At 42.0% G+C, this 27322-nt stretch overlaps 2 protein-coding genes across 3 annotated transcripts; one reads left to right on the top strand and one right to left on the bottom strand.

Annotated features, from left to right (window-relative positions):
• Positions 1 to 101: 101 nt before the first annotated feature.
• Positions 102 to 12628, bottom strand: LOC111564702 (LHFPL tetraspan subfamily member 2a protein-like). 2 transcript variants are annotated; one of them, XM_023264449.3, is made up of 3 exons: positions 12506 to 12628; positions 3337 to 4067; positions 102 to 1610 (listed from the first exon to the last, which is right to left on the bottom strand). In XM_023264449.3, exons 2-3 carry the CDS (start codon positions 3746 to 3748, stop codon positions 1354 to 1356), a joined length of 669 nt encoding a protein of 222 aa, XP_023120217.1. In that variant the 5' UTR covers positions 3749 to 4067; positions 12506 to 12628; the 3' UTR covers positions 102 to 1353. The 2 variants fall into 2 exon arrangements, with proteins under 2 accessions (XP_023120217.1, XP_035801409.1); XM_035945516.2 differs by lacking the exon at positions 12506 to 12628 and adding an exon at positions 11503 to 11642.
• A 12124-nt stretch (positions 12629 to 24752) lies between these two features.
• Positions 24753 to 27302, top strand: LOC111564721 (betaine--homocysteine S-methyltransferase 1-like). Its single transcript, XM_023264484.3, has 8 exons — positions 24753 to 24881; positions 25369 to 25501; positions 25618 to 25730; positions 25814 to 26005; positions 26095 to 26242; positions 26341 to 26523; positions 26618 to 26846; positions 26929 to 27302. Exons 1-8 carry the CDS (start codon positions 24864 to 24866, stop codon positions 27116 to 27118), a joined length of 1206 nt encoding a protein of 401 aa, XP_023120252.1. The 5' UTR covers positions 24753 to 24863; the 3' UTR covers positions 27119 to 27302.
• The last annotated feature ends 20 nt before the right edge of the window (positions 27303 to 27322 follow it).

The raw sequence follows: 27322 nt of genomic DNA, 5'->3' as shown, positions 1-27322 counted from the left end.
AATCAGCAACTGGTGTTCTGTGTTTTCCACCTTCTGTCTCTAGGTGTCAGTGTTTCCTCACCAAGTTTGGATCCAGATTTTACACGTTCATCACACATTGATTTACTACATGAGGCCTGATTTATTAAAAAGTACACAATATCTCTCCTCACACATTTCAACCTCTCATACATGCAGCATCGTACAGCCGCAGATGCTGTTATTCTTTTGTTAATGTAACAAAAATAGCAGACAATCAGCATATTAATTTACTGAAGCTCTTTGATGCAAATCCGTATCATGACTTCGCTCATTCTCTCAGTCCACAGCAAACAACACTATAATGGAATTATTGCACATCTCATCTACACTGAATAAGAAAGCACAGCATCACACGAGTCATAACGCTTACAGTGACATACAGAGCACAGATGAAAAAAACAAAATGAAAACAAATGAACAAAATATGCGGCAATGTGAAATGAATCAAAGACCAAGTGCAAAACATAATACCAGGTGCTATTTGGGAATGCGAAGTACCAAACTAAGAGAAAGGGGCTTCACTTTAAACAGCTATTCATCTAACCTAGACTTTCTTTAATTCAGCCCACTTTTCTTTGGTTCTCTGCATGTCATTCGGGATTTCATGATAAAACTACGGTGCAACCTGCTTCACCTCACTGTGAGCAAACATCCCTCACTGCGAAACATCTGGAGAGTCTCCATGTTTTTTCTGCAACACAGTCCTCTGGTGATTCTTCTGCAGTGGATCCACAAACAATCTGTTTAACCAGGGGAGGAAACTCCCTTTGAAGAGAACAATCCCTTCATTGGCACATCTGCAGTTAGCAGGAGAGTCGTACTGTACTGCTGGGCCATAGATTCAGAGCACATGGACGTTTAGAAACCACACAGAGCATATGAAATCTGTTTTAGGAGACAAATCTGCTGGTGGTCAGAGGTTTGCAGGTGAGCTGTGTCGGGCAGTGTTGAACCTGTCCATCATTCTTGTAATTAATCTCCTGCTATTCCTGCTCAGTGGTTTGTTTAAGTGAAGAAGTAGTAGAAAAATAAACAATATCTTGTTCAAAAACACCGTATATATGTACAAGTAGAATGTTCTTTTGTCCACTGTTGTACCAGAAGAGTTTAACCTGAAGCTGGAGAATGGATAAAGGCTTTTTCTTTCTTCTTTGCCTTGATATTTTCAGTTAGGTTACCAGAGCTTCTATCTTTACAACAACCTGATTTCATCCATGAACAAACCCCACAGAGAAATGTCCATCCTCCCTCCACTGAGATGTACAGATGTCCACATCAGGGAAATGACACCAGGAGGGATTTTTTTTGCAGTTTCCAGATGTTTCAAGAGGCTCAGAGAAGGCAGATGAGACTCTTACCCTCCTCGATCTCCTCCTGAACCTTATCGCTGGAGGTGGCGATTTCAGCCTGTGCGGACAAAACCGCACACAGGAAGGTCGCCAGCGTCCCTCCGATGGCAGCGTAGAACGCCCAGCCCAGTGAGCAGAGAGCCGGCCTGAAGGGCGAGGCCTCGAGGCCGCAGTAGCCGATCACCTTCTCTGAACCCCAGCCAGCAGGGTACAGCATGAGGCCCACCATCAGCAGCAGGCCTGCAGGGAGAACAGACGATGACACAAAGAGCTTTTAGTCACGTAAACATCGAGGCTGAACGCACAAACAAATCACAGTGCAGGTGGGAACACGGTGACTCAGCCCTGCTTAAAGATAACACCTATTATTCAGCTGACAAGCATTTGATTAGTGATGATAGGAAAGGCCCCATTTGAACCCCACTACAGTGATGTCACATAATGACTACCTGCTCGACAGACCTGTCCAGCCAAACACACCTGTGGAGGCCCGCCTGTTGGAGTTACATGCGAAAGGCCTCAGAGAACTTTAGCCAGAAAATTCAACCTCCAGCTCAGGAAAGTATTGCCAGCTTGTAAAGTCAGATGTTGCAACTCAGGAGCAACCATGAATTTCCCTAAAGGCTATGTGAAAATTATAAAACACGCAGTAATGTGATTGCATAATCTTGCTTGCAAAGTCTGCATATCACAGACGTCATGTTATGAGTGTTATCACCAGCAGCAAGTGAGGTGTAGCTTCTCAGTTTGGTGAGTTTGTCCATGATTTTCTGCTGGAACATAAAGTTAAGAGCATGTGGCTGCCTCCACTTTCCTTCCTTTACAACTCAGAATGCGTGAACCAAGAAAAAGCATGGCCATAAAAATGAGTGTAAATTTGTGTCTATGTTTAGTATGTTTGTTTCTTGTTAGGGTGAAATCATAGAATATACGTTTTATACAGTAGATTTACATGTTTCATGTATGTTTGAATTATTTTTTGCACCATTTTTTGCCATATTTAAGAAGGTCAACTAAGATTTGCAGAAAACATAGTAAATCTTGTTTGTCTTTATATTGTGACTGCAGTTCTTTTGCTCAGTTTGGATAGACTGAAACAGTAGAGTCTTGGGCGTATTTCCATCATTTTATATCATGTGTATTTTGAATAAAAGTTTCATGAGTAAGTTATATACTGGATATACTGATAATATCTACAATATTAGAATTTGAGGTTGTCTCTTAACTTAATGATTAGTTTTATTCCAACTGAGGTTTTTTGTCACATATTATCTCTGTTACTGTCTTTTGTTTCCTGCCTACAATTAACGTTTTTCTTCTCAATAAAGGAAAACACTGGAAAACATCAGTGAAATTCCAATTCCATTCCAATTTGAAGGAAACTAGCCTCTGAGAGCACAGTTTATATGGAAGATTTGGACACTGGACTATTTTTTCTTCATCAAACATGAACTAAACACACATACAGCCTTACCCAGACTAGGGGAGGATCAATTAGGGTTTTTTGTTGTTTTTTTTCTCAAAACCAATACCGATTATTAGTAGCCATGGAGATCGACAACTGAATTTGGGACCAATATACCTTTGCAGTAAACATAAAATCTTGTTTGTCTGAAAGTTGAATCACACAAACTTCACTACAAAATTTTGCTGGAACGTCTTTATGTTCTACACGTGTTTAATTATAATAGAATCTTTTGTAATTTATCGTTTAGTGTTGATTGGGTGCTACTTGTGATGTGTAACCAATCAGACAGTGCAGTGGGTGGGACAATGTTTGAGATCACAAAGTTGCGAGGACAGATAAAGAGAGCTGTATGCATGAAAACCAAAGTAGCAATTTCATTTATCGTAAACTGGTTAAAAATGAACAATACCAATAATTGAAAAAATGCTGAATACTGGATTTGAGTTTGAATTGGTTTACCTCTAATACACACAGGTCTGAATGTAATAGATGTCTCACCTGCGATAGCCTGGAGCAGTCCGCAGATGTTAAATATGCTCTTCCTCAGGATGCTCTGAAAACACAGGCTGAAGACAGAGATGCAGGCCACACAGCCCAACACCAGCGTCCCTGCTGCCAGAAACAACATGGCCGCCTGCCAGAAGCCACTGGCCACTTCTCCAAAGGTCCCAGCGTAAGGCCCACAGCTCACCCCGACCCCCCGGCTCCCGACACGGAGGCAGCGGCTGTAGAGGCCGAGGGATGGCCGGTACTCTCCGGAGTCAACTCCTGCCCCGCTCACGCTGGAGTCCGACCGAGGGAATCCCAGCAGCCAATCAGGGCTCATGAAGGCGATTAGCTCGGCAAAGGCCACTACAATACTGAGCAGGGTCCAGAGCATGGAGCGGCATGTTACAATGACATGGCACATGGCGCTAGCTCTGAGAAGGTAGAAAGCACTGATAAAAAAAAGTAAATGAAAATTCTTGAAGCTCTTTAAGGCGACAGCGGTGAGCTCTGCTTCTGTGGAGATTAGATTCCTTTCCTTACAAAGACAAAGGTTTAGTCGATTCCCTGTTCAGATCCAGATGTTCTGCTGATCTTATCCTCTCTGAGCAGATGTTGTCCCTCCTCTCAACACTATTTTCTTTTTCGCTTTCCCCTCTGAAAGGTCCAGCTCCGGTCATCCCAAACAGCTACAACGCACTGATGCAGCTTCCGTTACTCATGTTACTGCCTCAACTGCAAACCTACGAGAACAGAGACACATATACGTCAGATAGAGACACTGATTCTGTAAACATATGAAGTGGACAAGTGGGAAGAGAAACACAGTGAAGGAATGATTTCCCATCTGCCATGAGTCATCAGGCTCCCTTGCGTTTGCCGGATGACCAACAGGAAGTCCAATTTGTACCTTTGTCATTAAACAGACCCGTCCTCACCAGAGACCTTCCCACAGAGTGCTTCTTCAAATTCACTCTCAGCCAGCTGTGAAGGCAACCTCCAGATGTGTTTTGGAACAGTCATGATGAGTCACACACACACACACACACACACACACACACACACACACACACACACACACACACACACACACACACACACACACACACACACACACACACACACACACACACACACACACACACACACACACACACACACACACACACACACACACACACACACACACACACACACACACACACACACACACACACACACACACACACACACATTCTAGAGACAGTAGGGTTTATTCAGTCATCATTTTACTCATGATTACTAGACCTTCGTGTGCTAGATTTTATCTCCAAGTGACGGCAGCCTTGTGTGTTTTGCCAGCAGCTGTTACACATCAGCGCAGAGCTCTGTTACAGCATGCCACATCTGACACTAACACACAGTAGAATATCACAGATCCTCAATGCTGTACACAGTGTGAACCGGACCGGATCGGTTCACTGTGGTTATTGGCTTTACTCAAACATTCTGTCAGCAAAATGGATTTCTTTCTTCATCAATCAACAGCAATTTAAACCTTGGACCCAAATGAACTTGAAATCGATAACATAATATTCAATTCTGCATGTGTGTGTGAGAGAGTGCTCAAGTGCGTACAGGCCCCAATTAACGTGACTGTGATACTGTTGCTATGTTATGATTTAATTGCTGCAACCGCACTGGCCTCGACACAGTCATGGTCTCATGAGAGCAGGGTGGGTTCTCAGAACAACTCTGACGTTATGGCCCAGCGTTATGATACACACAGGGAAATATGTGGATTCTGGTTTAAGTATCGCCTGGTTGGCTTTACTGTGTTGGTGGATCTCACTGGTGGAAGCTTTCTAACTTATTCTTAGTCTTTGTAACATATTTTGTGTGGTACAGAGCCACAGAGATAGTGTTGAAGTTAAATCTGTCTCTGAAATTTCAGCTTCAAACTCGGTAGAATAGAGGTGAATAGAATTTCAATAACAGACATGATGCAGAAAAAGATGCTTACGGTAATTTTGAAATGCATTTTCAGACTACCAATTAAAAAATAACTGGCTACAAGTCCTTTTCAATGGAAGCTGGCGACATGAAGCTGTAAAGTGATTGTGGCAAATGTTCTATGCTAGCAGTCAAAGTTAAGCTGGTCACCCAATCAGAGATTTTTCTTTCGCCATTTCCGTTTTCTTACTCTCTCCTTCAAATCTCATATTCTGTCTGAAAAATTAAAGAAAAATTTATTCTTTCCATTAGCTGCAGGGCTATTTAACCCATATAATTCAATTACCGCTACATTAACAATGTGAATAAGCACCTGAGCAACACTTCAAAGGCGACACTGTAGATAATACAACAGAAATCCTACAGACATTTGAGCAACTCCACCAGTCAAATATCTCACAACGCTTCATACGTTCCGCACACAGGCAAATAAAAAACATATTTAAATAAGTCGCTGTGTGATTCCAGTATTTTTAGTCTTTACAAGTAATTTCTCCTGAAGAAACAGCACCTTCAAACCACTGACAGTGACGTTTGTGGATCCATTTAACAAACTTTCAGATCCCTCCTTTGCATTTAGGGAGTGGCAGAAATCTCACAAGACTGGCATCTCCAAATCTGGGAACACAAAACCAAACATTTTCTGCATGACTCGACACCGCTGGAGTTAAGTAAGGAGTAGGTTCATCCAGTCTGTACCGGTTATGAAATAAACTATAAATCAGGCTTTATTAGAGTCATAATTTTCACATAAATGGGAAGGGAGGCTTGTTTAACTGATAAAAGCGGACTGTTCTATCGTGTTATTGCTCTAATTCCTGCTCTATGTGTCATTTGGTTGGTGATGAAAAGTTGAGCACAAAAACAATCATTAAGAGCTATAAGTCACTCTGGTGGCCTGAGGGGAATAAATGCGGTATTAGGTTCTGCATAACCCTCCCGGCAGCCTTGATTTGAGATGGTAAATCATTCCACCACATCTGTAGGGAATGAACACTGATGCTGTATATTGTCTGATATGATCTGCGTCATCTCAAGGCAAAGCACTTGAGACATTTCCCAGGCCACAAAATAAGAGTATTATCTCATGCAGCTAAAAAGGCCGACTGATTCATCTGGTTGGGGTTGCATGGAATTAGGTCACAATAACAAAGTTGCAAGCATGACAACATCTGAGGAGCAGGTACGAGTTTTTGAAACACTTCAGATGCGGGTGTGATTCAGTTCAGCAGGATTCAGTCGCATCTGCAGGTCACGGTTGTGTTTTATGCAGTCAGTAGCCTGACAGTGATGCTATCTGTAACATTCCCAGTCAGATTCACCTCATTCCTCCAACTTATCTTGAGAAGAACTTCAGGGGCACGTCGCCACTTCAAATTTTCTCTATTCTCATTCTACAATTTTGCATCCTAATTAGAGATTAGACCAAACCTCAACCAAAATACACTGTCTACATATAATTACCCAGCTTGAAGATAAACAGAGGGAGTGCATTTCAATTACAACGGAGCTGAGTGAAGTTACAGCAGCAGCAGAGAAAGAAGCTACAGCGACGTCACAGTTCATTATCAGCCAAAAGGGGAAATAGCAGAAGTAAACAGGATGCAAACAGGAAGCATCAGTGTCTGGGCAAAGGCCTCCGAGGTACTGTCATGCATTGTGAGGATGATCTGTCAAACTATCTTCTTTCAATCTAAAGAGTCGTTCCTAACGCGGGCTTCTCCCAAAAAAAAAAAAGGAGGGGTGGGGGGTTTCTAGAAAGGCATGTTTGCATTTGTGATTCAACTTCCAGGGCATTGTGGCTGTGATGAAAAGACAGCGTACAATACAATCAGGTACTTCAAGTGTGTTTATGTGGTTGAGGGCAGTTTGAGGAGTGACCTATTGTGTTATCACAGTTTCCATTCTTCAGTTCACTCACTCAGGCAGCCCTATTTATAGCAACGATTACAATGCAACACTTTTTAAAATGGGTGTGTGCTGTGAATAAATACATACATGTATATATGGATCTTTCAAGTGTGCACCCAGCCTATATATATATGTGTGCAGGAGTTTTTGTTTTCAGCCACCCAGGGTACAGTTTTAGTTTCTCTGCAGAGTTCTCTGTTTGCAGCAGATTATAGTGTATCCAGCCTGGGCATGGTGCTGACTGTTAAGACTACAATGCCCACAAATTAGCAGCTCTGCCTCTTTAAACTGCACAGATGGAGCCTAAGCATACCTTGTCGAGGCTGTCAGCAGGCACCTTGTGTGATCTCACTCAACTCTTACAGGAAATCTCATCACCCCATACCTCATCGTGGCTCTTCCTGGACTCACTAAACACTGCTTTCAAGGGCAAATAAAAAGTAAAAAAAGGTTTAAAAGCACGGCAATATGAGGACATATTTTCTCAGCTTATTTGACAGTGGTGCTGATATTTAAGATGAGAATTTACAGGAATAACAGATGTAATTCTTGTGTTTGAATGCATGTCTATACTACTGTGTATGCTGTGTTTTTGTGTATAAATGTTGTGTAGCAGAGCAGAAAGGTCACTACATCCTGAAACTGATGAATACTTTCCGCTTGTTTGCTGGTTGTTCAACAGACTTCTGGGAAAGTGCTTGAACAGCACTTCCTTGGCGAGGTGAAGTCTTCCTGTGTGTTTATGTGAGTGCAGCAGGAGGAGTATTTTACACTTCATGGGACATCAGACAGTCAGAATGATGACTTATTCATAACCCAGTGATCAAGGCACTGTGGGTGAGAGGTCTCTGCCTCCCAGTTGCTTTTCATAGATATATATCCTCAAACTGTCAGATCTTTGTTACTGCAGCTTCCCATGTGTCTGCGGAGCCACCATCATAGATATGTATCATCACCAACACTGATGGATTGTGGAGTCTTACGGTTCTTTCATGAATCCTCCATGATGCTGAGTTTGACCGATGTTACGGTAGATATGCTGCAAGATGAAAGCTGGTGAGCAGTAATGTGGCTCTACATCTGATCTGAATCTGTTTTATCCCACACTGCTCAGAAAACAAGCCTACCACACAGGATTATATGCATGCAATGAAGGCTTGAAGCCAATCTACACACTGTCTTCCAATCCTTCATTGAGTGGGCCAACACGAAGAGCCAACAGGAACAACCTTGATGCAATGAGACAAACTTTCTCTCGTGAATTTTAAAAATAAAAATTAAAAAAATGCAGTCAGTGGGCCAACAGTCAGTCGTATGGACTACAGGTTTGGCATAAAACCTGTTGGCCGAGCTGCCTGCACGCCCAATAAAATTTCTGCTAATGGAGCGAAACATCAGTTTGAGTCAAAGCCCCAGACAAAACAGCAAATACGAGTCATATGTGGGTCAGTCAAGTTGGCCGTTAGTTAGAGGAGGCCGCCGAGGAGTAAATCTGGAGTAATTGGTCTGAGATATCAGCAACAGCGCTGGTAGCATGCCAAGGTGATGAGGTAATGAGCGCCGGCCACTGCACTCTGTTCTGAAGGGGGAAAGTGAATGAGAAATGAAGGTGGGTGGTTCAGAGATCTAAAGTACAGTTGACCCAGATTGTTGTGCAAAGGGAAGGTTAGACACAGACGTTGAGAGTTTGCAAGAAACAACTCCATTCATGGACATGAATTAGAAATCAAGAGAGATGATGCAAATGCTTTTGTTTCTCTGTAATGAGAGTGTTTAGAAAAGCATATCTGAGTCAGTAGATCAGGTGACCTCTCGGTTCATCTGATCTGAGAGGACTACATTAGCTAATTTTTTTTCTTAGATTGCAGATTCTGAACCAGAAACCTGAGACCAATTTGTTCCCTGAACTGCTGCGCCTGCTCTGCTCCGGCCCGGTCAGGCATCTGGACCAGCCAGGAGGAAGGCCCTCAAACCAAAACCACATGAAAGGCTGTTTCAACATCTTCAGGGCTGCACAGCTGCTCAAACAAGATGTGGACGGTGGGCACTGATGAGAGTCCAATTTCCTTTTGTATCTTCAACAATCGGTAAAAAAAATAACTCGGTGAGATATGAAACTATGATACCAGTCAGAGCTGGGCAGGACCAAACGTATCCCACTTTCATAAAAGAATGCAGATGAGCTCGAGGTGATGTGACGCAGAATGAAGCAATGCAGCCTGAATATTGAACATAAACCACACACACACATTGGGGAAATACAACACCTTCAAATCACAATTTCCCAATCAGTTTTTCAGTTCATTTTTAACGCAAGGCTTCAGTCTCAATGCTCCCTAAACAAATCCATCAGCCAGAATAGAGACACACGTGCCCTGGAGTGTTGACTCGCAGACTTTCATCACTGCTCATTTTTATCTTCTGGTCAAAAACACACCAACACAACAAGTTTTCTGCACCTCCAGCAATCTGAGAAGCACATTTTGTAACTTGTGAAACCCAAACCGTTGCTTCCATCAGAGGTAGAGAGACAACAATCACCTTCCAAACAACAACAAAAAAAAAAGATGAGAGAACTTGCACACAACACTAATGAGTTGTACATCATGGCTTCCTTTGATTGCCACACCTAAACCTATAGCCTCAGGGATTCAAACATCCACCTGCCAACATGCTTCATATTAAATACAGACAAAGGAGAGACAGAGAAAGCCTGAGTCACACAAAACATACAAAGCACCAAAAAGAATAAACAGAGATGAGTTAGGTTTCTTTGGTTTACATGAAACGTCCTCGATTGTTCCAGATATTATGAAACGACCAGAGCTGCTCTCTTCAAGAAGTCTCCTTTGTTAACTATAACCATGTGAGACGCTGTTTTTGTTGCCTTCCATAAACAGCGAATGAAAGAGCTGCATCAGGGGAAAAAAGTTTCCCATGGATAATCTCGCACCACAACTCGTGTCTCAAAACTTCATCCAGTGAGCGATGGCCGCCATCAAATGCATATTTAGTGCTCCGGAGTAATTTAGATTAAACATTAGCAAACAATTCAAGCTGCAACAAGTCTTTAAAAACGATTCCCAGGCTGCACGTTTCATATACAACTAGTGGGCTTAAGGTTTCGATGACAATAGGAGGCCCTAAGAAATGTAAACAGCAAGTCAACAGTGAGAAGCCCTCCGACAGTATGCCAAAACAATGGATCCCACTTGACTGACGCACAAACACCAAAACAAATACACATTCATAAACTGTGTAAGGTGCCAGCCTGTGCTCACTCATCCGGGGGGATAATTGCATCAAAACGCATGACTTCCCCAAAGAAAAGTAGCAGCCGGGCTCATTTATGTGTGTGCATGTGCCAAAAAAGCTTGAATAAATTCAGCCGTCTTCATCTGCTAAGACTCAACAAAAGGCAACACAAAGACATGCCGACACCGGCCCCCTCGCTCACTCTTTCAGCTCTCAAAGACGAGCCACCGTCGGCCCAGAATGCACTGCTTCAGTCTCAAAGGCAGGTCGCCGTGGCCCCTAACCCATTCAATCTGTGCAGCACCCCGGCCCCTCACTCCCCCACGCTGACTCTGTTGTGGCCCCACAGTTTCTGACGCACAAAAGCCCCTCAGTGACCCTCATATTTCACTTACACAAAGACAGGCATAACACGGCCTCGTTCTGCTCCTTCTCCGCTCTGCAGTTTGTTTCTGAAAAATGATGGATGTACACACAAACGTTTCCTTCCTTTGTTCTTCCTGGTTTTCTTATGAACGCTACACTGTCACTTTTGCAGTTATTCTGAACAACTCAAGGTTGGCTTTGCATGTTAACTGGTAGCTGCTTCTGTTCTATATTGCCTTATACATCAGTTTTAGAAGGATTTAAATGTAGACCTCCTTCCAAATATGTCTTTTGTGAGTTACAATATGTGAAACCTTTGTGGCACTAACAAATATTTCTAAATCTGAGAGTTAGTTGCCAATGAGCAGAGCTAGCAGGAAATCATTCACAATGAGCACTTTTCTGTATTCGAAGGACACATGACTGATTCTGCATCAGAAAGTCAGTTTGCTTGTCATTGAAAACACTAATTAGACTATGAAAACAGTTCCATAAACAGTGTAAGGATGCAGCCATAGCTCTTAAGAATCAATGAAGGCTAGTTTACAGTTTGCAAGCTGATTTTTGGAGTCCAACAATAAACAAACCTCCTAGCTAAAAACTTATGACAGTAATCAACACTATAAAATCACCTTTTCTATTCCTTCTACTCACAGATCTCTGAAGCTCTTCCACTTTCTGCTCATGTGCACAGGATGAAACCAATTGAGTTTCCACATTTGTTACTGGCTCTATAAATCTCACTAGATCTACTTGATATGCAGACACAAGACACTTTCTGGATCAACTAAGAAGCTTAAACCACAAATGAAAAAAAAACTCCCTTCCCCACTGCTCCGTCCAGTGACACGTAACAAGTTTGCGCCTGTCAAACCTCATTCTAGGAAAAGGAGGCAGGTTAGGGCGATAACCACATAACTGCATCATAAAACAACTCCTGGAATTTGCTGAACGTCAGAAATGCTGATTTGTAACAGCAAGATGTTTTTCAGGGATAGACGATCAAAGGCACGTTTCTGACAACACTTTCATCATTTTCCTACAGTTTGCCCTTGAACTCGGCTTGGATAAACACTGCAGATGTTCCTGGTTTTGTTTAGTTTATGATGTAGTACCACTTTCCCTCTTGGCTCAGTGTGTATCAGGCCAAGAGCTCCATGGGTGGCTTTCACATAGATGGACCTCCTCCACCTCCACCACCCGGCACTTCAAGGACAGAGGGGTTGTGGTGGGAAGAGGGAGAGTGCTGTGTGGACATGTGTGAAGGACAGCTTAGGAAGTATAAAAATGGAGGTGATTTCTCTAAAAGTGATGCCCAGCTGCTCCCACATGCTGCATGTGAACACAGAGTGATGCAGCAGCAGCAAGTGCAGATAAGTCACCTTAGATTTCTGTCTTTAGGCACACACAGCCCTGCAAACATGTCCAAATACCAACATTAAGTCTGTGCATGAGGAATCAGTGAAGCACGTAAACTTCACTCCCTTCATAAACATGCTATGCAAACACAGGCTTGGCTCTGACAGAAGGAATCAGCTGCATTGTTTGTGCAAATCAACCCAAAAGCAGCTGTTTCCTGAGTGACACTGTCAGCATTAAGCTTCACATCTGCAAGCACAAAAAAACTGTTTCCTTGTTGCATCGTTCTTCTACTCACCCGAAGTGAAACGTGCAGAGACTTTTGCAGGAGTTTTGAAACGCTGCTTCATTCCCGGGGTCGCCCAGCTTCTCCAAACGCTCATTCACTGAGCTCTGCTTTCTTCAGGACGGTGTTCTCTTTTCCTTCTCCCTCCCACTGAGCCTCCCACCGACATCTGACGTCGTCCTTTCTCCTCCCTCCCCCGTCTCCCATCCCCCAGCCCCGTCCGTCAGGCAGAAAGGAGAAGAAAAGTTGCAGAGATGATGTGAAAGATGATGACCTATTCCTGGATTCTCTCCCCGTAAATTCCGCCAATAAACGCGTCCAGGGTGATTTATTCATTCTTCCTCTTTCAGCGTTTTCTTTGTTTGTGGAATGAGATGCAGAAAGTTTTCCTTCTTTAGCATTTCCCAATCCCACTTGGGCACTCAGTCAAACAAATATATAATTATAAGTTGGACATTACATTAATAAAACGTCCAAATTAGAAATTTGTCATTGATCAATGAGATTTGAAATAGAAGGCTTATCCCTAAAATACTATTATATTTGCACATCAAACTGCTGAATTAAACTAAACACTATTCTCAAAATAATAAAATTATGAAATAATTGTACAGTTTTACAATGTGCTATTGTATGCCATGGCAGGATTACAACAGCTGTTTACATTCGGCAGAGCTGTACACTTTACACTTGGACTACATTTAAACTGAGGTGAACTTCAGACTTGATTTGAGCGCAACTCAAGTTTGGATCTTGATCAAAAAACAAAACTGTTTTCACCTGGTAATTTCAATCTGTTTGGGAATTCTGCATTTACTTTGCCTGTCAAAGGGATTTGCCAACTAAGATTTTAAAGGTGCAAATATAAATAAAGTTAAATATTTTTTTTATACTTATTTTTTATCATGGACTAATCAGTGGTGTAAATGGTGGCTTTGAATAGCTACATTTGAATATTAAATAATCATGGTCACTCACATAGAACTGGGTCTAAGCTATGATGAACTGTTAACACAGAGAGGAAAATCTCCAAAAGCCGTATCGTTTTAGTGGTTGGCATTCAGATACCTGGAAGACCGTCCATCCATTCATCCATGTTCCTCTGACAATCTGGTGTTGTGTCACAGTGGTAGCAGGTGAAGCAGGACATTCCAGAAGTTCTGCTTCCCACTAATGTTTTCCATTTCCTCCTGAGGGATCCAGAGGCCTTCCCAGGCCAGATGATATATGCAATCCTTGCAGTCAGTTCTGGGTCTACCCCTTTGTCTCCTCCCTGTTCGACGTGTCCCCAGAAAACTTTCAAACAAATCCAAGAAGCATCTGCATCAAATGCCCGAACTACCTCAACCAGCTCTTTAGACACATAGTGGCAACAAATCCATTTTGACCTCCGGATGTTCAAGCTCCTTTTCATCTCTCTACAGAGAAAATCCATTTCAGCCACTTGTAACCACAATCTAATATTTCCTGTCAATATTCAGAGCTCATGGTTGGTAGGTAAAGGTAAAAGTTGAAATGTAGATCAACTGCAAAGTCAGGAGATTTGCCTTCTGGGTCAGTACCACCTTCACTACACCGATCCGGTACAATCAACTATCTCATGGTCTATTTTCCCATCACTAATGAACACGATCTAGAGACACCTAAACTCCTTCACTTTGGGCAGAAACTCATCCCCAACCAGGGGGAGCAATCGACTGGTTTCAGGGCAAGATCAACGGCATCAGACTTAAAGGTTCTGACTTTTATCTCGGCCACTTCATACTCTGCTGTAAATTGCCCTAGTGTGTGCTGATGGTTACAGAACAATGTCATCTGCAAAACACACCCTACTCACCCTGACTGCGCTTTGAAATTTTGGCCATTAATATCCCAAGCAGAATCAGAGACAAGGAGCAATCTTGGCGGAGTCGCTCATTAGAAATTTGTTTGATTTTGTGCCAAGGATACGAACACAGCTCTTGCTTTTATAGTACAAAGATTGGATAGCTTACAGTAACAGCCTCAGTGCGCCATGCTCCTGCAGTAACCCTCAGTGGGGGGACACGGTCATAGGCCTTCTCAAAGTCCACAAAACTGGATGGACGGGATGGTTGAACTCTCATGACCACCTCAGCAACTTCATAAGTGTGAAGAGCTGGTCCACTGTTCCACATTGCTCCTCCCGGATCCCAGGTTTGACAGTTGATTGGAGCCTATCTTCCAGCACCCTGGAATAAGCTTTAATGGGGAGGCTGAACAGTGTGATAAACCAATAATTAAAGCACACAATCCAAAGCCCCTTCTTGAAAATGGGAACCAACACTTTGGTCCACTACTCTCCAGACCTCAGTATCTGAAAAAAACAAAAACTGAATTACAATTTCCTTTCTTTTAGCTGATTTATCCTTAAAGGAACAGTTTAACAGATTAAATAGCTACACCTATCTGCTTTCTTGCCAAACGTTATTAGAAGACTTATATCAGTGCCATGTCTGTACGACATATATGAAGCTAAAGGCAGCAGCTGGTTAACGTAGTTTAGCAACACACAGAAACAGGTGGAATTAGCTGCATGTCTCTGTCCAAAGTTAACAAAATCTCCCAAGGAACATTATATTACACCCCATGAATTCCACAACACATCACTTCTAAACTCTGGCTTTTATATAGGCTAGACAGTTGCACTGATAATCACATTAACTTCAACATGTTGGAAAAAAAAGCATGTTTGGCAAAATGTTGAACTGTAGCTAAGAATTTGGGATTTGAAATGCTTTAGGAATGCCTGAGACTTTAAGGAACAGACAACCACCATCCTTGTTTTCTTCATGGAAAGCTCCAGAAAAGATTTCACATCACGAGCTTTCCTCTGTGTCCACCCCTGCAGTTTGAGCTGCAGACATAAACCACACTTATTACACAGTGGTATGTGGAAATGTGACAACTCAGGGAGGACTGTCACACTGGGACCATATGAACGTTTCAGGGAGGGCAGATGCACCGCAGGGGGGGAGAAACACTGGACGACACTGGGCCCCAAATGCATGTTTTAAAGAACTGTGTGGCTTGTAAGCAATGTTCAATGATGATGGTGATGAACTGGTTCAGGAAGTCTGTTTAGATTTCACGCAGGGTTTGTGCGAATTTGGTTGGAGTCACTCAAGTCTGCAGAAGACTGCACATATAGTGTATTTTCTACAGTGCAGAAAATACAGTGTACATGCAGCGTAGAATCGACCCTGTATTGATCATGTATTGTCTTTTATGCCTTATGAAACACACTGTGCATTGCCTTTGTGTAATCTATAATTAGCCTAGCCTTCGTATAATTTAAGACACCCTGAAGACTGTTAATCATTTCACTTGCTCGGTTATGCTGGTTTGGTCTTCCATGGCATAATTCTTGGTTTTGCACATCTTCAGCTTTTTGTTTTCTGTCCTTTTTTTAGAAGTTGGGGCTGAAAATATGCATCCAAATCCAATAAACATGCTTCAGCCAGTGCAGAAGCTAAAAACAGCCCATGTTCTACTTTACACTTCTGTAAAACTCTTGAGTTTGCATGATAAATGGACGTACAAAACTGCATAATCCAAATAACCCTGCAATAGGCTTAATAATAGATTTGTCCTTTACACTTTTTATTTTTAGTAAGGAAAGATATTATAAAGTGTAAGCATAGGTAAGTTCTAATCCAATTAGCTTTCTGTCAGATGTGTCATTATGATATATTTTTTGCTCTTTCTTTCTATATTTTGCAATGTATGTGACTATGCAGCTCAGGTCTCACCACAATGGTATTTAATGCATTCCTGCTGCATGCCGTTTGTCTCATTTTGTGTGAGCCATACGCAAAACCTATACTAAAATAAAAAGAGAAGCCCAGCATCTCCTCTTCCCAGCCTGTTAACACCAGCTTTCATTTCCTCTCCGGGATGCTGCAGTGGGAGTTTTTCTTAAGTGCAGCCCTTCATGCCGCCCTCCTGACATTCTTCACAGCCTCAAGCCTACTCTGCAGTTTGTCTCCTCGCTGACACGATGCTGCAGCCGAGTCGCTGTGTCATTTGGTTGCTGGCGCTGCCTTCAGGACTTCCTCTTTCCACACCAGTGCTGTCTGTGTGTGTGTGTCGCCCTGGTGAGAACACTGTGGGAGGCAGAGCAGTCCGTAAATAGAGAAGTGTGGTCACGTCAGAGTTCTGGTCTCAGAGGCGGGAAGATGTTCTTAGCTGCAGGGCAACTCCATGGGAAACGCAGACAAGACCTAAGAGACACTGGTGGAGATAATTGGGTTTGATGGTTAGTGGCTACGGGGGAGGAAGTCATGATGATGCCATTCTGGGTGCATGTGTTTACTGATTATTTGAATGTGTGTGAAAATAAGGGCTAGTGTTACTGTGTTTATTCAGCAGGGCATTTAATATGCAGCTGTGCTGATTCTAAAACTATCAATAGATAAATCACACCGGAATTTAAGATCTAAGCGGTTGTGTTTCTAATTAGTTTCCAATAAGAAGCTGCCTTTGTATGTTATTAAATGGCTGAAAAAAGCAGGTTTAATGTTTCATTTTTGGAATTTAATTATTGTGGATGTAGAGTTATCAGATAGTTTCATATGTAGCCTTTATGTATATTTGAAGAACAGGATTATTGAGTTTTCAGAACATAAAGAAGACATCTTGAGTTACACATGCAGACACTTAAAACTTTCCACATAATCAAAGACAGCTAAAAGCTCACAGATATAAAGCAGCGTTCACATGCAGACTCTGCTTTATTTGAAGAGGAGACAAGTCAACAAGGATGTGAACCAAAGGTGCAGAGGAGAAGGACATTGAGTCTTACTGATATGATTGAGTTGTTTGGGTTATAGATGTATCAGGACAAACAAAAGCAGTTCAGTTTGGGAACACAGTGGAGCTTTAGGTACTAATGAGCCTGATATTTCCCTCAGGACTTAGTGGAAGTCAACACAGAGTTAAAAGTCGACACTAAAAGTCCCCGGATTGTCATTAATTAATGATTAAACTCCAAAAAAAAATTTTCGGTGCATCAGAGTTGCTCTGTTCAAACACTGGAAAACTCTTTTAAGCCACATAGTGTCAAATTGCGATAATTCAGCCGCAAGTTACAACCTGAAATCAGAATTGGTTTTGTAAGTTTGTTGTGTATGAAACTCTTAAAAGTCTGAATCTGTGTTTTTGAGGTGGTTTCAGAGTGGAAATACTTATTTCAGTCATGATAGGTCTTCTAACATAAGAAAACACTACATGGATACATTAACAAGATAAAAGGGGCGTTTAAATTAATCCAACAACTGTAGACATGGATCCAAATGAGCACTTATGTTTCTCCATATCTCCTCATTGTGTAAATAGCAGCTGTTTTCTTACAAACTTAAAAAAAACTTTAAACTTAATGACATGTCAGCATTTTGTTTACAGCTTCTTTCCCTAAAGGGCCAAAAAAATCCCTGAATGTAACCATTTTATTAAGTTTTTCTCCATTTAGTTTCTTCTCTATGCAGCAACAAATACTTCATGACGAATAATGAGTGTTTTTAACTATCTGCCAAAATATTTCTGATATGTATGAGGCCATTTCCTCTGCCTACATGGAATATCTTAGTGGCCAAACATTTCCTTCTTGTACTACTTTGTGGAGGTTCAAAAGATGAAGAGAAATGTTTTTTCCAATGCAGATGGAACAGCATCAACATGCATGATTATCAGTTGATTTACTTGGTCAAGCTTTCCCTCTACAACAAGACTGAGAATTTAAATATTGAATAAATAACCATAGTAACAAAACAGATTCATTTTCATCCAGTGAGTCCTTCAAGAAAGAACCCAGTTAATTAGGGGTTAAAATGCTTCTGTGGACTGAGGTAAACATAAAGACACAGCAGGCAGCAGTGTGGTCAGAGACCTGGCATTTAGACAAAAAAAGACTAGAATGCAACATGTCCAGTTTTGTTTTGGGGGGATTTCCCAGCAGTATATGGTTTGATGTTGGCAATGAGGTCAGAAATAAAGACAGAAATAAAGTATGACATAGAGATGACACAAGACTTTGGACCGCTAAAACACAGCTAAGAAGAACACAACATATGAGACAGGCCACGGTCCTGTAAGACACAAAATGTCCTCATGTTTCTGCTGTGGGCTACACATTTTCACCATGATGAATAATTAGATTTCTACAAAACAAAAACAACCATTTAATCTGCGTCTGAGTCATGAGCGTGGACGCAAATGTGCAAACGAAATTGTCTTATATGGTCATTTTTGAGGAGCTGCTCTTTAAATATTTAGACTCTTTGCTTATCCAAATTGAATTTATCTGAGAAAACATTTTCTACACATCTCCAGAAAATGAATCAACCTGCAGACACGAGGAATGAATTTAAACACTGCAGCTTCATTCACACATGCCGCTCAGACTTTACTAGCATCAGGGGCGTTTCACTGCTGTTTGCTTTCCGAAAATAAACACCAGACTTGGTTGCAGGTGACTTCATGAACTGTGTTTGGACGACACATCTGTGGTTGCTAACAAACAAAAGGGAAACAACACAAACAAAACTAAGTCAATGTGAAGAAGGCAAATCCTCAGCAAGGCTTTTCATAAGGCTTCAACTATTTGTTCCATGTGATTTAAAATATGAATACTATAGCATTGCATTGTTTTATGATCTGGGATCTGCTTTTTATTGTTCCTTAATCCTCACATAAGATGTACAAATCCAAGAGTTTATCTCATCCATCTAATATGTGCTGATTCACTCTCACGCCCTGACTATTGGTGAACATTCAGTTTTCTGCAGTCATGCTACGAGACTTCACAGTGAGATTAGGAGGAGTAGTTAAAAGATAAGTTGCTGTAGATCTTCCATAGAGTACATATTTACAGTGTCTCCTCACTAAGAGGCAATAAAAAGAGGAAGGTCATGAAAAGCCACGTAGCTGCTTTATTACAGTGAATGGTTGGTTCAAACCAGGCGTCTCTCTCTACTGTGAGTGTCACAAAACTTATGGTCACCTGTTATGAAACAAGCACAAAGTCAATGTGCTGAAAACATGGATGATTTTTGGTTTCTTACAGCTGATTGTTATCATAATCTAAAGAAAAATTTGGAGGAAGGTGACAAATTAAAACATATAGAATAAAAAGGAGCCGTTCATGCATTTTTAATTTAGTTTGTGCACAAATTCACAAGTTTGGCCCTTAAAGAAGAGGAAAAGGGATAAAAACAGATGCCTATCCAGGCCTTTAAGCGTTGTTTTTACCGGTTAATGCCTGAAGTTCTGCATAAAACTCATATTAAAGTACTTTTTCACTTCTCTGCATTAAACAACTTCCATCAAATACGATATTACTGACATATTTTGGATGCCAGCTCCTCACAGAATCTGTGCTCTGTGTGGATTCCTGTTAAAATCAAGGAAGGGAAGTGACATAAAGTACTTTGTAAAGTGTCTGCAGAACAGCTCCAGTGATGGGAAGAATACCTGTTCTGCCACATTTAATGTTTTCATGATGGAATGAGGAATGCTCACACCTCAGTGCAAAATGTCCCATCGTAATTTCAACTGCAAAGACATTAAAGTTCCTGTTTGGTCATTGGTTAAACCACTGAAAACTCTATCTGTGTATCAGAATTACATATTAAAAACAAAATAATCCCCTCCTGTCTCAAAATAGCTTAGTTGTGACTCCACACCATTGCATGCTTTAGAATATGCAGCTCTACGAGGATCTGGTCTCTATCTCCACCCACCCATCACAGCCTCCTGCTGCTCAAGCACACCAGCTCACCTACAACTCAAACGCACTAACACAATGTCATGTTGTAATATTGGAGTGATGCAGTCACACATGTTGGAACCAGAAACCAGTTCTCAAGAAGAATAATGATACAGAAAGTCCCAGTCCGCAAGTTGGCAACACTGGTTCCTCAGGTTTGGTAAGAAATTCCAGATGTTTAAATCCATGTTTTTGAGACTGTCATTGGTAAACTGCATTTAAAGATGGAAGTGCTTTGCAATGGTGTAGCCCACTTGTTTTGCTCATGATCCATGATTCCAGCATGTATAAAACACCACACTGACATGTTAACCATCAGAATCTGCTTTTTTGGACAAGTATGTCAGCACATACAAGGAATTTGACTCTGATGTCTACTTTTCTCTCAGAGAACTTACACAAAATAAAACAAACACTCATTCAGACAAGGGCAATGGGCTGTGAAAAAATATCCATAAAAAGTGAACACAAGTTTTAGTGCAAAATTACAGTGAACCAAAACCAAACCAAGTTAAAAAAAAAAAAAAACGACAACAACAACAAACAAGCATGATTCTCACCAGAGTTGGTCTTTAAAATATCAGTCACATCTTTCTAATGTTATGTCATCACCCACTTATTCAGGCTTCTTGATTGCATGGAGGAGAAAACAGCTGCTGCTCTCACTGAGGAAAGTGTGCTATCTCGCCCTCTTGTGTCTTAAAGTAGTATTACGCTGTATTATTGCTGCCACCCTTTGTGACCTGATACAATTTCTCACAAAAACGTGTGCAACAGAAGAAGAAAGAAGATGAGAAAGAAGCCTTCAAAGACCACAGTGGGTTGATCAGATCACAAAAGTGCCTCCCTCTCGTCCACTCCCTCAGTGTCTCTCTCCCCATCTATCTTTCTGTGGCCTACAAATCCACAAAGAATGGACGGTTTCAGCAGAATGTCTTCCTCAGCTTGAGTCGTAATTGGACCAGAGGAAGGGGTGGAGGTAAACCAGGGGGCTGCAGTGGCACAGGGAGTCCCTCTATAGCAGGAGACCAGAGTGAAGCAACACAGGAGGAAAACAGGAAGTGAGTGAAGGTTGTATGGAGAAGGGACATCAAGAGGCTCTGGCATACAACATTTTGACTTTTCTGGCTTAGTCTTCACTGCATCCAGTTTACAGGGAATTTCTGCGAGTTGTGTAAACACACCCAGACAGCAAGAAACATGAATATGAAATGACATGGCCAAGATCACCACCGATCAACATGCAACAACAGCATTAGCAAAGTTTGTAATGCAGTATAAAGTGCAAAAAAGTTTTAGCTTTCATCAAGAGTGACAATTCGCAGCGTTACACCATTGTATTTCTGTTGCCACCTGGCCAAAACAGCATGTGACATGTCCGAAACTTTATCAGATTGTTAGGAGTCAATAGTTAACCACAACTTTATCAGTGTCAGCCCAGGTCAGTCACTCTACAAATGTGTTTCCCCACAGCGAGCTTGCAAACATGCAGTTTTGTGTACCCTCTTCCACCACTGTCATGCCTCAAATCTGGACTTTTTCCCAGCCAGCCTCGCTTCCAGTTGTCAGCCCTTTAAGCCACTCCAGCTCCAGCCCACTGTGAAGAGTTCCTCCCCACAAAGTCGGCCATAAGTCAATGGTCCTTGTCTTTTCAGCCTTTGGTCGCTGAAACTGCACGGACAAAATTAATTCCAGCCACAACCTGCGGAAACTAGTTGTGGCTACGAGAGCAAAATGTCATTCAATACAGCTGTTGGTCAATGTCTGTTACTCCAGCTGGAATATCCTGAATAACTCAGAGGGAACTGGATATAGTAGATATACACTATTGAAATAGATTTCATAGAAGAAGGTGTAACTTCCCAAGGCCCCACATGTAAAGCTTGATGTAGCTTTTGGTGACAAGAAAAGGACAAAAAAGGGAGACGCAAGAGGAGGTCACAAAGTGAGTTAATTAAGGAAAAAGAGGGGGCAAGAAAAAGAAGAATTAGGTCTAAATCATGTGTGCAAAAGAGCTCTTTATCTCAGAAAATCTATTCATCATTCGAACCATCTCTGGTTCCTTGACTATGTGTTGCACAAGTCATCAGGCCAGTCGACATGATGTAATGTGGGTGGTGGGCAGCAGTGCTCATTTTGGTGCATTTAGAGTTCTTTTCAGGACAGGCATTTGGTTCAGTCTGCACTTGGAGTCGAGATCTGCTGCCTGAATCAGCACCTTTGTGACACTCGACACATTTGAGCTATTTCTGCTCTTACACACATGCACACACTCACAAACGATCGCTAAAAGCGCCCGAGGGAAGGAGTTCAGCATGTTCCTTTTGGTGTCGCCTTTTACAAGCGTTATTACCACATCTTATAGTAAACAGACCACTCCTTTCTGAATACTGCAAAAGAACAGTGAGTTGGCTGTGAGGAGAATGTGTTTTCTGTCTGACTGGGTGGTATAAATACATACATCCTTTTTTTGTGTGTGTGTTTTAGGGTGTTTGGGAACAACTTACATGCTCAAGGTTACAGATTCCTAGTCTTTCTTATCTAAAGAATTCTTCAGTTGAAGCCAAATATATGCTTTGAAACTAGACTTATATCATTAATGCAGTGTTTTGGATTTAATAAATTGTGCACAAAAGATGTTACCTTAAAAAGGACATCACATTTGTATTGAATAAAGATGTGGATATGTAATTCTTTTATGCAGTGCAGTAACGAGCCGAGGGAAATGTGATCTGTGCTCTGATGCGAGCTGATGAAATCCTGCGGTGAACTATAGATTGGAGGCGATTTTCTGAACTTTGGCTCTGTTGATAAACACTGTAGGAAGGTTTATCTCTAACATTCCCGCTGAAACTGGATAAACCCAGAGCTGGCAGAACTACACAGCAGCTCTCTGCTGAAGGTCGCTATCTCCATATCTCTGTGTGTGTGTCTGTGTGCGTATTTGGACACTTGTAATGTGTGCAGTGTGTACTGCATGGACGAAATAAGGACAGCGAATGAAGACTATGGGATGAAATTGCAGTGTTAATGGTTAACATATAAAAAGGCAATGATCTACACGTAGCATGGTTGTTAAATTCAGAATAGCACACGGTCCGCTGGAGCTCTGGTTTAAGTGTGTCAAGCAACTAACACATACTTTCATTAATGATTAGCCTGTTGATTCTGCTTTTAATAAATGATCTCATCACATGGCCTCATGAATAGCAGAAAAACAGTGTCCTACATTCTGAAGTGATAAATCTTATCAAATGTCTGGTGTTGTCTAAACAATAAAACTAGTAAAAGATCATTTATTCTGATGTAGGCAAAGTTCAACTCATCAGTGGAGCAGCTCTAATCTTTTGATTTTGGGTATTTCTGTCTGGAAAAAAAACTTCAAGAATTAACTCATCAAAATCTTTGCTAATAAATTAACAGAAATCAGCAAAATGTTCAACTGGCTGTTTATTGCAGCTGTGTATTTGATATATATGTGCCACAGCTTTTTTGCACAGCCGAGATTAAAAGTTTCACACAACTGGAAAAAAAAAATCTTTCCAATCTGTTGTAGATTTTCAAAATTTTGACCACAATCGTGTAAAATCACACAAAGAAGCTTCAGGCAGTCACCACACATTGCACTGGAGCTTGAGCTGCAAACACTGTCAATCTTGTAGGTATTTTGTATCAAGACTAACAGGAATTCTTGCAGATGGATGCAATACAAGCTCATCCAATCAGTAAAAAGCATCTGGGCTTCTCTTTGAGGTTCTTGAGACATTTAAACTCTTATCCAAGACTCTTCTTCAGTTCTGAAGTTCTCTTGGATGAGAGGTGAAACGTGTTAAAGAACCTAAAATAGAATTCCAGTAGCGTTTCACTGAAACTATTCAGGGTACCATGACCTCGATGAATCTACACAGACAGTACAAACATTACAGATGGTTCCACCATGAGGACAGTGCAACTTTGTCATATTTCATAGACTCACAAGCACACAAAGATGTTTATATGTAATCAGGCTGATTGAGCAAGAGGTCACAATCATCTATAAGCACTTTGCAGGAATCTTCTTTGCACGCTGAAGGTAAACTGGCAAGAATCAAGTCAAAAGCAGAACCTCTGTCATATAAAGTGGTGGTTTGATAATGAAGATAATCAGGTGATGAACAAAGTCTGGTCTGTTCTTATTATTTGTGTCACTTCACTGTGACCCACAACTTTCCAAAGAGCACTTAATAACAAAGCACAAAGGCCTGAGATTAAGCTAATGTTAAACAGGAGTTATTATTGGCAGGACTGCTAATATAATCATTACGCAGGCACATCTCATTCTTCAACAACAAACCCCTTTTTCTGTGTCACTTCAAATGACTGTTTTAACCCATGCCACCCTTATTGATCTGTGTGACAGACCATGTTGCCAAATATCCAAAAAGACATGTTGCAAATAAACATGGAATTGGCACTAATATTAAATCCTCCCATAGTGGCAAATCAGCAGGATAAAACGATTGATGAACAACTCTCAGCACTCTTCAGGCTAAAGGGGAGTTTGCTGTGACTAGTGCTTAGTGTTGCAGCTGAAACGGAAAAGTAGAGATGGCACCTATTAAGAAGGTAAGGAACCTCTCTGCACACAACACTGCATGGACAGTCTCCATTGCTACTCTGCAGAGATGTTGTAATCTTCAGCATCATGCAGCGTAGCTGAAGGTCACAGTTGTCCTCATGGTGGATGGTCTGTGGTGTTGTAAGAAAATTATGTCAGTGCAGGTTTTATGGGATGTGTGCGTGTTCATGTGTTTGTGAAATAGTCAGATTGATGCTAAAAAAAACATTTTTATCTTTAGACTTTTGAACCTGAAGTACAGCTTCTCATGAAGTTGTTTACAGTTGCCATTGCACAAATCGATGCCAGTCCATTTCTAAACCACATCATCTTTCTGTGCTCTCATATCTAAAAGGAGTGCATTTTGTGTTTGTCTGTAGTGGCCTCGTTCACTGTTATTATTCCAAAGATATGAAATGAGCTGCAACACACCCACAGGCTTATGATCGATTCAGCGTAGAGCTCAGGTTAAGTCTGTCCACTCTGCTGGCTCAGGGTGTCCTTGAACGCCTCAACGCTGGGGAGGTGGTGATTGGTGATGGAGGCTTTGTGTTTGCTCTGGAGAAGAGGGGATATGTGAAGGCTGGTCCATGGACTCCTGAGGTCACTGTCACTCACCCTGAGGCTGGTAAGACAGACAGCACCCTCATACTGTATCCAAACCCTCACACAGTCCAGATGGAAGATGCATACACTTAGACTCACAAGGTATTGCTTTAACATTATAAAGTGTGTTGTCTTTAGTGCGACAGCTGCACAGGGAGTTCCTGAGGGCTGGAGCTAATGTCATGCAGGCATATACATTCTATGCCAGTGATGACAAGCTGGAGAACAGGGGTCAGACACTGAAAATCACTGTGAGTATCCACATATGGCACTTTATAGTTACTGTCCTTGCTGTTGATTGTGTATCATCAACAAATCCATTGCATTCTTTCAGGGAGCACAAATCAACGAGGCAGCCTGTGATCTGGCAAAGCAAGTAGCCGGCGAAGGAGATGCTCTGGCTGCCGCTGGAGTTTGTCAGACTCCATCCTACTTGAGCTGCAAGAGCGAGACAGATGTGAAGGCCGTCTTCAAGAAACAGTTAGATGTGTTCGTGAAGAAGAATGTGGACTTCCTGATTGCTGAGGTGAATTTACGTCATATTTAATCCTTTAAAAGTGAACAAATCTGGTCAAAACTGTGTCAACCTGAAACATGATTGTGTCTGTCATGCAGTACTTTGAGCATGTTGAGGAGGCCGTCTGGGCTGTGGAGGTGCTGAAGACCAGCGGGAAACCTGTAGCTGCTTCTATGTGCATCGGACCAGAGGGAGACATGCACGGTGTTCCTGCTGGAGAGTGCGCCGTCAGGCTGGTGAAGGCTGGTAAACATTTAATTCATGCTGCATGATCTCACCCTTCTTCTCTTGAGAGTCATCTGTGTTTTCAGGCACAACAAGAATCTGTTCTTAATGCTCTCCAGGTGCCCAGATTGTGGGAGTCAACTGCCACTTTGACCCCATGACCTGCGTGAAGGCTGTGAAGCTGATGAAGGAAGGAGTGGAGAAGGCTGGACTGAAGGCTCACTACATGGTGCAGCCCTTGGCATACCACGTTCCCGACTCCACCTATCTTGGATACACTGAACTGCCAGAATTCCCCTTTGGTAGTTTAAACTCTCTGCATGTAAAAGAAACACTAAAAAACACAGACACTCATGCTGCTTCTCACATTTGTCCTTTGTTTCCTTCCCCTCTAAGCCCTGGAGCCCAGGACCGTGACCCGCTGGGACGTGCACAAGTACGCCAGAGAGGCCTACAAAGCTGGCATCCGCTTCATTGGTGGCTGCTGTGGCTTTGAGCCTTATCACATCAGGGCTGTGGCCGAGGAGCTGGCTGCTGAGAGAGGCATCATGCCTGCTGGATCTGAGAAACATGGAATGTGGGGTGCTGGTCTGGAGATGCACACCAAACCTTGGGTCAGAGCCAGGTAAACCACCTGAAAATAGACAATGCACTGCAACAAACACAAATTTCGGCATAAATAAACAGTTTTGTCAAATCTCCTTTAGGTGTCGTCGTGAGTACTGGGAGAACCTCTTGCCCGCCTCTGGTCGCCCCAAGTGTGCGTCACTGTCCACACCTGAGTCTTGGGGTGTCACTAAGGGCCATGCTGACCTGCTGCAGCACAAAGAGGCCACCACTACCCAGGAAATGAAGCACGCACTGGAGATGCAGAAGAAGGCCAAATCCTCTGGATGAGCAAGACAGAGCAAGAGAACCAGTGCACCTTTTCCCTTCTGTCAACAAGAAAGAGACAAGGGGGAAGAAGTCAAGTCTTTCCCGGTTCAGTCTGGAGATAAAAAGCACTTGTAACAGCCATGCTCCAATTGTGGAGTGTCACAATGTGAACCCTAACGACAATAAACCTGAGTTGTCAACTAAATTTTACAGTCATGTGCTGTC

Source organism: Amphiprion ocellaris, chromosome 6 (assembly GCF_022539595.1).
Source record: "Amphiprion ocellaris isolate individual 3 ecotype Okinawa chromosome 6, ASM2253959v1, whole genome shotgun sequence".
NCBI lineage: Eukaryota > Metazoa > Chordata > Actinopteri > Pomacentridae > Amphiprion > Amphiprion ocellaris.
The sequence above is the reverse complement of the archived record's forward strand: the minus strand, read 5'-3'. Positions and strand labels throughout refer to the sequence as shown.